The sequence below is a fragment of the Hoplias malabaricus genome, chromosome 6, assembly GCF_029633855.1.
Source record: "Hoplias malabaricus isolate fHopMal1 chromosome 6, fHopMal1.hap1, whole genome shotgun sequence".
NCBI classification, from domain to species: Eukaryota; Metazoa; Chordata; class Actinopteri; order Characiformes; family Erythrinidae; genus Hoplias; species Hoplias malabaricus.
The window spans coordinates 43,144,190-43,157,315 of NC_089805.1; the positions used below are offsets into that span (position 1 = coordinate 43,144,190).

The 13,126-nt window shown below is 41.1% G+C and overlaps 1 protein-coding gene across 1 annotated transcript; it reads left to right on the plus strand.

Moving 5' to 3' along the window:
• The first annotated feature begins 8,901 nt into the window (after window positions 1–8,901).
• Window positions 8,902–12,460, plus strand: LOC136700221 (CD209 antigen-like protein C). The gene is made up of 6 exons (XM_066675505.1): window positions 8,902–9,049; window positions 9,425–9,514; window positions 9,954–10,025; window positions 10,282–10,436; window positions 11,181–11,293; window positions 12,295–12,460. The coding sequence occupies exons 1-6, from the start codon at window positions 8,902–8,904 to the stop codon at window positions 12,458–12,460; spliced, it is 744 nt and encodes a 247-aa protein (XP_066531602.1).
• Window positions 12,461–13,126: the final 666 nt, after the last annotated feature.

Here is a 13,126-nt window from a genome sequence, read left to right on the forward strand (position 1 = left end):
GCTACATTTGTTTAAAGTTACATTTTTATTTACTTGCATCAGGTATAGGTTTGATCGTAGAGAATCACCAAACATGAAGATCTGAATGATCAGTAAAATATGCCTGTGCTCATGTTACAATCAGATATGACCATGCACAACTTTGATCACCTTTGTATTTTTAAACTAGGATGGGTTCATTATATTTTAATTGTAATAAAGAGCTGTGTGCTTTAACACATTGTTTTACACTGAAGCTTGGAATTGGACTAAACTTGGATTTAACATCTGCTTTTAAAACAATAAGCACATCAACCCTCCTTAGTCATCTTGGAAATATACAGATCTGGCCAACAGCGATTTTATGGATTAAGAACATTTTGCACAACAGACAGCAACATGTGGTTGTTGAAGGTTTTAAATACAGGGTTTCCACAAGGATGTGTTCTATCCCCTGTTCTATTTTTCAGTTTATATAAATGAAATTTTCTGTAGTTAGGAAAATATTTATCTCCTAAAATATGCAGATGATATTTAAGGAGTCAAAAAATGGTCCAAAAATCTTGAGCTTGTAAAACAATACACACAGATGTAATGGAATTTGTAACTACGTTTGAGTAACTACATACACGTCAAATCCACAAATGTATCGGAATGTTCAAATTTAAAATAACAACAACAATAATAAAATGTAATTTAAATTCACAAATGTGGGAAACGTTTTTGTAATATACAGAAATAATTTTTAAAAATGTAGGAAAGAAATAGGGGCAGCACTGTGGTGCAGCAGGTAGTGTCTCTGTCACAGCTTCAGGGACCTGGAGGTTGTGGGTTTGAGTTAATTTAATAATGAGTTCCCTCAATGTAATAATCAGTTCCCTCAATTTAGTAATCTGTTTCCTCAATGTAATAATCTGTTCCCTCAATTTAACAATCCGTTCCCTCAATTTAGTAATCCGTTCCCTCAAATTAGTAATCCGTTCCCTCAATTTAGTAATCAGTTCCCTCAATTTAACAATCCTTTCCCTCAATTTAACAATCCATTCCCACTGAATCACTGGGCGCAATGCGGGATCATACCCTGGAGGGGGCGCCATTCCTTCACAGGGCGACACATTCACTACTCCCCAAAGTCAAGACAGATATCCAGTGAGAGGATGAACAAATCTTTTCAAGGTCATAATCTTGACTTAGTGCTCACATTTTGCAGACAGCTATCTGTGACTTGCCAATATGTATGCATTCACTTCATGCCTGCCTCGTCACTCTTTTTACTCTTCAGAAAAAATATTTAAAATAGCCGAGTAGCACACGGCAGTTGAGTTTAGCGCCAAGTCTGTGTTAAAAAAAAAGAAGAACAGCCAAAAATACTCCAATGATCCTTCACTCATCTTTGTGCTCACAGCTATAAGGCTTTATCTCTAAATGTGTGTGATATGAGCAGTTCCTTGGAAAATCATTTGCTGTGGTGTGCTAAAGCACAAATGACCCTTAGCTGGCAAACTGTGCTTCTAAACAGTGTAGAGACATTTTAAATATTGACTAATTTACATATTATATGTACAAATTTAAATATTATTTTCTAACTTTTCTCTCTCAGAGTCTTTTTATTGTCAACATGTGTCAGTGTGCACTATAGAGCTGTGTTGAGCTGAACTGCACAACACCGAAAACCTTTCATTCAACCCACACACACAGATATGAGGCTCACACAGCCCAACAGTGCTCCCCCTATTTCAACCCCAGGGTAATACTCTATACCATGATAATATTTTGAGACGGATTTATATTATTAAAAATGTGATACTGCCCATCCCTAGTAGACCACCCCTTTCCAAAATAACCAGGATATAATTTTTGATTATGTGTTATTTGTTTAAGTTGATTCTGTGGTGATGCCTGCCTCCAGCATTACCTTGAACTATAGGGTGCTTCCTGTGCTTAATGTATCTGCTGCAGATGTGGCTTATATTCCTATAAAGTTGTCTTTTCTCATTGCTTTAGCTTATTAAGAATTAGGAAAATATATATACAGCAGACATTTTACAATAGAATAAAATAGATTTCCTACCTGGGTTTTATCACATATGTGGTGTCACATTTCCTGTCTGTATAAGAAAGGCACCTTCACATTTCCTGATATGAGTTTCTTTCAGGTGGTGTTGGTGGTGTGTGGTGGAGCTGATTGAATGGAGAACATTTATGAAAATGTTGATTTTCACCTCTCTCAAACTCCAAGAAATGATGAATATTGCACATTAGCAGGTAGAGTCTCTTTTGTTGCTTGTTTGTTGGTTTTGTTTGGAAATGTCTTTTTTTTTACATTTCACAACCTCATTACCAGGACAGTTGGGATGTTTTGTAAAATGTAATAATAACAAAAAACGTTGATGTGTTAATCCTCCTGAAGCTTTTTTTAAATTGCACAAAAAAAAAAAACATTTTAAAAGCACAAAGAAAACATTTCCAATGTTGTCAGTGTTTTAATATTATATGTTACATATAATACATATATATGTTGTCCAATTAAAAACATAGATCTCCTTTACAGAAGGAAACCTTCTTAACTTTCAGCTCACAGTCAGTGTAAAAAGATTTTATTCCAAATAATTATGAAGCATTACAAAGTTTTGCTACAGTGTGACGGACAGGTGCATTGTTTAAATAATGTAGTAAACTAAAAATCCACAAGAATGGAGATACATGTTTTTAGTTGGACAGTCAAATCCAGTAAAGTAATTCCATTCAAAAATTGAAATTTGTATATTATACTTATTCATTACACACAGACTGATATATTTCAAGTGTTTATTTCTTTTAATTTGATGATTATAACTGACAACTAATGAAAACCTCAAATTCAGTATCTCAGAAAATTAGAATATTCCTTAAGACCAATACAAAAAATATATATATTTTTAGAAACGCTGGCCAACTGAAAAGTATGAGCATGTACGGCACTCAATACTTAGTTGGGGCTCCTTTTGCCTGAATTACTGCAGCAATGTGGCATGGCATGGAGTGGATCAGTCTGTGGCACTGCTCAGGTGTTATGAGACCCCAGAGTGCTTCTGATAGTGGCCTTCAGCTCTTCTGCATTGTTGGGTCTGGTGTATTGCATCTTTCTCTTCACAATATCCCATAGATTTTCTATGGGGTTAAGGTCAGGTGAGTTTGCTGGCAAATTAAGAACAGGGATACCATGGTCCATAAACCAGGTACTGGTAGCTTTGGCACTGTGTACAGGTGCCAAATCCTGTTGGAAAATGAAATCTGCATCTCCATAAAGTTGGTCAGCAGTAGGAAGCTAAAGGACAGCTGCGTTGACCTTGGACCTCATAAAACACAGTGGACCAACACCAGCAGATGACATGGCACCCCTAACCATCACTGAATGTGGAAACTTTACACTGGACCTCAAGCAACGTGGATTCTGTGCCTCTCCTCTCTTCAGACGCTGAGACCTTCATTTCCAAAGGAAACGTAAAATTTACTTTGATTAGAGAACATAACTTTGGACCACTCAGTGGCAGTCCAGTCCTTTATGGAAGCGAGACACTTCTGACGTCTCTTGTTCAAGAGTCGCTTGACATAAGAAATGCGACAGCTGAAACACATGTCTTACATACGTCTGTGTGGTGGTGGTTCTTGAAGCACTGACTCCAACTGCAGTCTAGTCTTTTTCAATCTCACCCATATTTTTGAATGGGTTTTGTTTCACAATCCTCTCCAGGGTGCAGTTATCCCTATTGTTTGTGCACTTTTTTTCTACCACACCTTTTCCTTCCCTTCACCGCTCTATTAATGTGCTTGGACACAGAGCTCTGTGAACAGCCAGCCTCTTTACAATGACCTTATGTGTCTTGCCCTGCTTGTGTAAGGTGTCAACGGTCGTTTTTTAGACAACTGTCAAGTCAGCAGTCTTCCCCATGATGGTGTAGCCTACAGAACTAGACTGAGAGACCATTTAAAGGCCTTTGTAGGTGTTTTGAGTTAATTAGCTGATTAGAGTGCGGCACCAGGTGTCTTCAATATTTAACCATTTCACAATATTCTAATTTTCTGAGACACTGAATTTGGGGTTTTCATTAGTTGTCAGTTATAATCATCAAACTATAAGAAATAAACATTTGAAATATATCAGTCTGTGTGTAATGAATGAGTATAATATACACTTTTTGAATGGAATTACTGGAATAAATCAACTTTTTTTATGATATTCTAAATTTATGACCAGCACCTGTATACACACACACACACACACACACACATCACTTGTAACACTATAAGCACCATCTTATTTCTACACTCACTGTCCACTGTCTCAGCTCCACTGACCATACAAGAGCACTTTGTAGATCTACAAGTGTCATACCTGCCCTGTGGGGGTCCTGACCATTGAACAACAGGATGAAAGGGAATAAACAAAGTATGCACAACAACAGATGAACTACATTCTGTAATCGTAGAACTACAAAGTGCTATTGTATGGTCAGTGGAGCTGAGGAGCAGAGAGAACGCAGAGTGAATGTAGAAACAAGAAGGAGTGTGTGTGTGTGTGTGTGTGTTCAACAAAGTGAGAGAATCAAGTGCCACGCACCGCACCTAGATGGTGATGGAAAGACACTTTTCTATTTTCTTTTTTTTTTTAATGAGTTGAGTTGGAAGTCAAAAGTTGAGTCTGGTGTCTATTTGTATGTGACTTAAATGTGTGTTGCTAAATCAAGTGCCCAACTCTTACTTTTTTTTGAGAACGGATTGTCAAATCAAATCAAAGTTTATTTGTCACATACATAGTTATACACAGTACAACTTGCAGTAGAATGCTTTGACGACTGTCCGACAGGTTTAACAAAATAAAAGTTAAGGATAAAGGAAACAAATTAAAAGATATTATATAGACATTCTTCTCCCATGGGCCCACCACCTGTGGGAGAGGTAGTAATCCGGGTCTGGTGCATTGTGGATCGGGTGGCAGCCGGGGTCTGGGGCCCTGGCATTCTGATCCTCGGTTACTGAAACTGGATTTTGGAACATGGAACGTAACCTCTCTGGTGGGAAAAAAGCCTGATCTGGTGCGCGAGTTTGAGAGGTTGAGAGACTAGATATAGTTGGGCTCACCTCGACACACTGTATGGGCTCTGGAACCAATCTCCTTGAGAGGGGCTGGATGCTCTTTCACTCTGGAGTTGCCCAGGGTGAGAGGCATAAGGCAGGAGTGGGTTTACTCATAGCCCCCCGGCTTAGCGCCTGTACGTTGGGGTTTACCCCAGTGGACAAGAGGGTAATTTCCCTGCGCCTTCAGGTTCGGGAAAGGGCTCTGACTGTTGTTTGTGCTTATGCACCAAACAGCAGTTCAGAGTACCATGCCTAGAGGGGGTGCTGGTGAACACTCATTCTGGGGACTCCATTGTTCTGCTGGGGGACTTCAACACTCACGTGGGTAATGACAGTGAGACCTGGAGGGGAGTGATTGGGAGGAACAGCCCAGCTGATCCGAACCAGAGTGGTGTTCAGTTATTGGATTTCTGTGCCCATCACAGTTTGTCTATTATGAACACCATGTTCGAGCATAAGGGTGCCCACAAGTACACCTTGCATCAGGATACCCTAGGCCGCATTTCGATGATCGACTTTATAGTGGTACCATTGGACCTGAGGCCACATGTTCTGGCCACTCAGGTTAAGAGAGGCACTGAGCTGTCAATTCATCATCACCTTGTGGTGAGTTGGATCAAATGGTGGGGGAGGATGCCGGACAGACCTGGCAGGCCCAAGCGTGTGCTGAGGCTTTGCTGGGAATGTTTGGCAGAGAAACCTGTCAGAAAGATCTTCAACTCCCACAACTGACAGAGCTTTGACTGCATCCTGGGGGAGGCTGGTGACATTGAATCCAAGTTGGCCATGTTCCGGACCTCCATTGTTGAGGTGGCTGAACGGAGCTGTGGCTGCAAGGTTGTCGGTGCCTGTCGGGGTGGCAATCCTCACACTCGGTGGTGGACACCCCGGGTGAGGGGGGCTGCTGAAGAAAGAGTCCTATCAAGCCTGGTTGGCTTGGGGGACTCCGGAGGCAGCTGACAGGTACCGTGGAGCCAAGTGGCTCGCGGATTCGGCTGTCGCTGATGCAAAAACTCAGGTGTGGGAGGAGTTCGGTGAGAACATGGAAAAAGACTTTCAGTTGGCTCCGAGAAGTTTCTGGCAAACCATCAGGCAACTCAGGAGGGGAAAGCGGTTTTCCACCAACACTGTATATGACGACTGGGGACGTCATTAGGCGGTGGAAGGAATACTTCGGGGATCTTCTCAATCCCACCAGCATGTCTTCCGCAGAGGAAGCAGAGTGTGGGGACCCCGGAGGGAGGGGGGGGGGGGGGGGGGGGCTCGTCTATCACTGGGGCTGAGGTGGTAGGGAAACTCCTTGGCGGTAGGGTCCCGGGGGTGAATGAAGTTCGCCCCGGGTTCCTCAAGGCTCTGGATGTTGTGGAGCTGTCCTAGCTGACACGTCTTTGCAACATCATGTGGACATTGGGGGCAGTGCCTCTGAACTGGCAGACTTGGGTGGTGGTTCCCCTTTTTAAAAGGGGGATCTGAGGGTGTATTCCAACTATAGGGGGATCACACTCCTCAGCCTTCCCTGTAAGGTCTATGTGGGGGTACTGGAGAAGAGAGTCCGACTGATAGCTGAACCCCGGATCCAGGAGGAACAGTGCAGATTCTGCCCTGGTCGTGGAACACAGGACCAGCTCATTACCCTCACTAAGATCCTGGAGGGTGCATGGGAGTTTGTTCAACCAGTCTACATGTGTTTTGTGGATCTGGAGAAGGCTTTCGACCATGTCCCTCAGGGTATTCTGTGGGGGGTCCTTGGGCGTATGGGGTACTCGGCTCTTTGCTACGAGCCATCCAGTCCCTGTGTAAACAGAGCAGGAGTCTGGTTCGTATGAATGGCAGTAAGTCCGACTGGTTTCCAGTCGGAGTTGGACTCCGTCAGGGCTGCCCGTTGATGAAGAATTAGAAAAAAAGTGAGCATATGAAAAATATATGAATCCACTTATTCATAGATCAGGCATGGGACATTTCCCCAGAAGTAAGAATATAGAAACATGTGACTGTAATAAACAAATAATGTAGAGACATGAGAATTATTTTAAACAAATGAGTTTTATGGCAAAAAGTATTGAAATGGTCAAAGGGATACTTGAGTTTATAACTCAGGCCTGAACTCTGTAGAAAAAAGGAGAATGGTGTAGCATGAGATTGTCTGGTACAGTATGATATACGACATCCTTAGAAGATAAGGATACCTTTTTAATTGGGCTCCTATGATATACTGCATCCTTAAGGAGATAAGGGTACCATTTTAATTGGGGTCTTATGGAATGCAAACTTACAGGAGGGGCGAGATGACCGCACCCCAAAAAGTGTATGTAAACTGTGGTTTTCCGTGTGTCTTTGTGAGTGATTCTGCAGGAGGCCTTCTGTGATTGCTCTCCAAATAAAGAACCTGCTGATCTTCCAATAAAGTTGTCTTCATCTTTCAAGTATTTTTTTAAAAGAACTAGAAACTTTTATTTGAACTTATTCTTTCAAGTATTATAGTTAGATTAGATATAAGATTAACACGTCATGGCAACGACACCGTTGTCACCGGTTCTGTTCATAACTTTTATGGACAGAATTTCTCAGCGTAGCCAAGTGGCGAAAGGTGTCCGATTTGGTGGTCTCAGGATTCCATGTCTGCTTTTTGCGGATGATGTGGTCTTTTTGGCTTCATTGAGCCAGAACCTCCAGCTCTTGCTGGACCAGTTTGCAGCCGAGTGTGAAGCGGTAGAGATGAGGATCAGCACCTCCAAGTCCGAGTCCATGGTACTCAGTCGGAAAAGGGTGGAGTGCTCTCTCCAGGTTGGAAGTCAGATCCTGCCTCAAGTGGAGGAGTTTAAATACCTCAGGGTCTTGTTCACGAGTGAGGGAAAGATGGAGCGTGAGATTGATAGGCGGATCGGTGCAGCATCAGCAGTAATGCGGGCTCTGTACCAGTTCGTTGTGGTAAAGAGAGAGCTGAGCAGAAAAGCAAAGCTCCCGATTTACCGTTCAATCTACGTCCCAACCCTCACCTATGGTCACGAGCTTTGGGTAGTGACCGAAAGAACAAGATCGCGGGTACAAGCGGCTGAAATGAGTTTTCTCCGCAGGGTGTCTGGACTCTCCCGTAGAGACAGGGTTAGGAGCTCGGACATCCAGGAGAGACTCGGAGTGGAGCCGCTGCCCCTACACGTTGAGAGGAGCCAGTTGAGGTGGTTCAGGCATCTGGTTCGGAGGTGAGGTGTTCCGGGCATGTCCAATGGGAGGAGGCCCCGGGGCAGACCAAAAACACTACATGTCTCAACTGGTCTGGGAATGCCTCGGTATAACCCCGGAGGAGCTGGAGGCAGTGGCTGGGGAGAGGGAGGTCTGGGTTTCTTTGCTCCGGCTGCTTCCTCCACGACCCAGACCCGGATAAGCGGTGGATAATGGATGGATGGATATAGACATTCTCAAAATAAATAATATTAAATTAAAAGGAATGAAAGCTAAAACTGTACAACAAAGACAAAAAGAACAAAATAATGTATAAAAAGTATAAAAAATGTATAAAAAGTGAGCTGTGTGTACGGTGTACAGATGTGGATCAAAGTGCATAATGTGCATCTGAATGTGCAAATTAATGCAGTGCAAAATATAAAATCAAGTTTGTCAGATAGAACATTGGATTTTTGTGTGTCCATTTGTTCTTAATAATTCAGTATAACACACTGCAGACACATGTTTTCAATGTATTTTACAATATTCTGAAAATTGGTTTGTAAATGAAAAACAGTCTGGAAATTCCCTCCAGTCTGTAGAGCAGTGTCCACGTGAGTCTGGTGTGAGTTTGAAGTGACCATGTCATTGTTCTCAGATGCTGGGGACCACACTGACACAGCGAGAGGGAGGACTCCTTTCTCTACAGAAAATCTGAAGTGTGCTCTGGCTGCTGTGTCTCTCCTACTGTTCTGTGCTGTGGGGGGTCTCTGTGCTGTGGGGGTCTTGTGTGAGTATCACTCAGCTTCAGTTTCTAACACAGTTCATTGATCCTCATCAGTCTTTTAAATAGAAACCAAGACTCAGCGGACCACTTTGGTCACAGAACACACTCAAGTGACGAAACCACACCCTACAATCCTCACAGAACAGGGCAAATTACTGTGTGAAAGATGTATTTGCACTTTCTGATTTCCTCTATCACAAGAAATCAGCAGCTCTTGTCCCACTGAGTTTTATGTTTCAGCTCTTCAGCTAACAGTCTATCAAGATTACACAGTTAAACCGCTCTGGACATGTCGTAATAGAACATCTTACACTAATACACTAATGTTTATTCCTCATTGTGTGAATATCCCTCTGGTGTTTTCTCTTTATTGAACAGATTTGAATAAAGGCATCTCTTATGAAGCACTAAGTGAGGATTATTCCAGAGCTCTAGAGAGACTCTCAGTGCAGGAACACAACTTCAGTGGTACGGCTGATGCATTTTCAATCTTGTGGTTCAAAAATTAAATAAAGTATGTATTGCTTTGTTGTGGGCAACTACATCACTGGTTAATTTCAATTTGTACAGCCCTGAAATATCACACCACCTCCCAAATGTTTCCCATGTTGAGAAATTGATTTTCTGCAATTCATAACATACTTTACTTCTTCATCTTTGGTGTGATGTTTGCTGAACCCCATCTCACTCATCTTAGCTTTATGTGACCAGAAAATGTGCTGCTAATATTCATCAGGTCTCCTTACATTAGTTTAAATTTATACTGATTTTTGTAGTAATTTTTTTTATCTAAATCTGTTTCTTCCTGAAGTGTTACAGTCCCATTTGGGTCTGGTTCAAGTGGAAAAAAATAAAATTTAAAATCAAGATAAGATCAAATAAAGAACTCCATTTCTATTTGCTTTAGAAACACAAAGGAAGAATGAGAAGCTGAGGCTCAAGTATCTCAAGGCTCATGAAATGGTCTCTCAGTGCAGTGGTAAGAAGAGTTTCCTTTTAAGCCTGGTGTAGCAATGTTACACTTCTGACCACAAACAAAACTGCATATATTTTAGAAATGTGTGACACATTGAAACATCTGTAGTTCCACAGAGCTCAAAAAGCTTCCTATCTGTTAGCTGGCATGGCAGATATGAACAATTGCCAAATGCTTGGGGGGTGCAATGCAAAATAGGGAGCAAAAACACCAGAATAAAATGTCACAGGTCTTTTGTTTTTCCTCTTCCTGTTGTAAGTGTGTAAGAAATGTGTGCTGTGTGGAGACAGCTGGACAATGTTTGGAGTAAAGTGTTACTACTTCTCCACTGATAAACTGAACTGGACAAACAGTCGTGATGACTGCACTGAAAAAGGAGGACATCTGGTTATAATCACCAGCAAAGAGGAACAGGTGAGTCTGAAAAAGTCTTCTGTTAAATATTTATTTAGAAATGAAGAAACTTACCATGCAGCATTAGGCCTCAAAAATATTAAATCTACTTTTTTTCCTCTTTTTTGCTGATGTTCTGCTTTAGTGTGTCACCTATTTGTTTCAGCACATTTTGTTTTCAATTAATATTTATATAGTACCTTTCTAGACCACCAAGAACGTTGTACTGACAGAACTTCACAGAACGTCATTCCATTTAACATTCATTCTACACACACACACACTTGGAAGACTGAATCGGACACTAAGGGGTTAACCAAGGAAAGAGAGACCATCCATATCTGGGCATAAACACATACAGACATTCAGTCTCGCACTCATTCACACACACCAGGACAGTTTTTAGTAGTAGCCCCCGGAGAAAATCCATGCAGATACAGGGAGAAAATGGATATCTCCACCCAGATCAAACTTGAACCCAAGATCCCAGTTTGAGAGGGAAACTTGCAATTGCCAGTTGGGTTTCTTCCTCTGTCCTATCTTGGCTATATTATTTGTGTCACATCTTATATATTAAATGAACTCTATAAATAAATCTTACTTACATGCTAAATATTTAGGAAAATTTTCTGGCATGAATGTATTGTAAGGTTAGCAGCTCCTGCTCGCTCCTCCTCGGACTGGGATGTGGTTATTTGTTGATACACAGATACAGATGAAGCTACTTATTAATGTCCTTAAATCTTCTCCATCATTCTGAATCAGGATTTTGTAACTTCACAAAGTGTAGAGAAATACTGGATTGGGCTGAATGATTTGGAGAAGGAGGGAGAGTGGATGTGGGTGAACAACCGGTCCCTCAACGAGACGGGAGTAACGTAAGAAATTTATTTTTTAAGAAATGTGCTTTGTATTTTCACTGTCAGAACTACACCTAGTACTTACATTGTGTGTGTGTGTATACAGTACTGTGCAGATGTCTTAGGCACACACACACACACACACACACACACACACATACATATATATATATATATAAATTACGCGCCTAAGACATCTGCACAGTACTGTGTACACACACACGAGACCAGTAAATACTTGAAACCAGACTTCAGCATTTTAACAGTCTTTGGTCAGTTTTGTCTGAATAAGGCCTGATATTGTCTTGCTGAAATAACCATGGACTTCCTGGGAAAATACATTGCCTTTAGTTCAGCATACACGTCTCTAAAATATATACCAGCATTTAAAAAATATCCCATAACATCCACTGATGCATCCCAATACCATGAAAGATGTTGGGTTTATCACCTAATGCATGTATCAGTCTGGTTTGTCCATTTAGTCTGTGACAAAAAAAAGACTGCTATGACCACAGCACACATTTGTTTTGACCATCTGAGATAAGTATAGGTCTTGAGAACATGGATTTGTCTTTGTGTAACACTTTCAAGTTTCAAGAGAGATTTCTGAAGTACTTCTGAGAACATGAAGCTATAGTTATTCCATTAGCGTAACAGTTTCTCATGCAGTGCCATCTGACGGATTGAACGCTAAGTATATTTAACAGAGTTATTTATTTATTTTTGGTGATAGTTGAAGGCATCAAATTCTAATTTGTGTAATGCAGGGGTGCCCAACTCCAGTCCTGGAGGGCCGTTATCCAGCAAAGGTGATTTGGTGATTGCTCTGCTAAAACACACCCCTTAAACCTGGCTATTAACAGATGAGTTGACTCAGGTGTGTGTGAGCAGACGTATGACCAAAATTTGCTAGATACTGGCCCTCCAGGACTGGAGTTGGGCACCCCTGGTGTAATGCAATGCTTAATTCAGATAGAGGTGTTTCAAACAGAACAAAAAACTTTTTACCTCCACAGGTTCTGGTTCCAGAGGACTGGGCAGCAGAGTGAGCCTGATAACTGGAAAATACATGACCCTTCAGGAGAGAACTGTGCTGAACTTGGTACCTCAAACTTATGGTTGGATGGTTCCTGTCGTATTCCAAAAAAATATATCTGTGAAAAAAAACCTAGGTCTATTTAGACAGCACCTGCTGTTCATTGGTGCTGTATCAAAGTAAAAAAGTCAGATATAAATATTTATATTTTATATAAATATATTGATATATTATATTAATATATTTTGCCCAGTGGGTTTCTCAGACCTTAGTCACAGCCAATTCCACTTTCAGCTAGTTATCTCCCAGTGACATGATGATACCAAGCTGGGAAGGTGAAGAGTAGCATAAGCTTCCTCTGAGACATAAGTCAAGCTCTATCTGTCTATAAGTATATATCTAATAATGCTGAGCTTAGGTGTCCCATTTAAAAAAGAAAAATTCAAATGTGTGCTGTTTTCTTATCAATAAAAACGTACATGGAGCTTAATAACCATATTTGAATCATCAGTTCCAGCATCATGCAACTATTTACAAATGCTCCAATATCCCAAATGTAACTATTTCTGAATGTGTATATTAATAAATTTGTATTTTATGTCAGACACAGGTGTCTGTCCATGTTATATGCAGTTTATTAGTAATTTAGTAAATGTTCCATGGGTTGACAGTGTGTTCAGTGTTGTATTCGGTGTTTGCTCTCAGCCTATGTTTTAGCTGTAGTTAGGAAACAGCAAGTGTGTGTATGCTGTTTCTGCACCAAGTGTCAGACATTAGACATCGCCATCTGTTCAGGGTCAAATTCACACTCA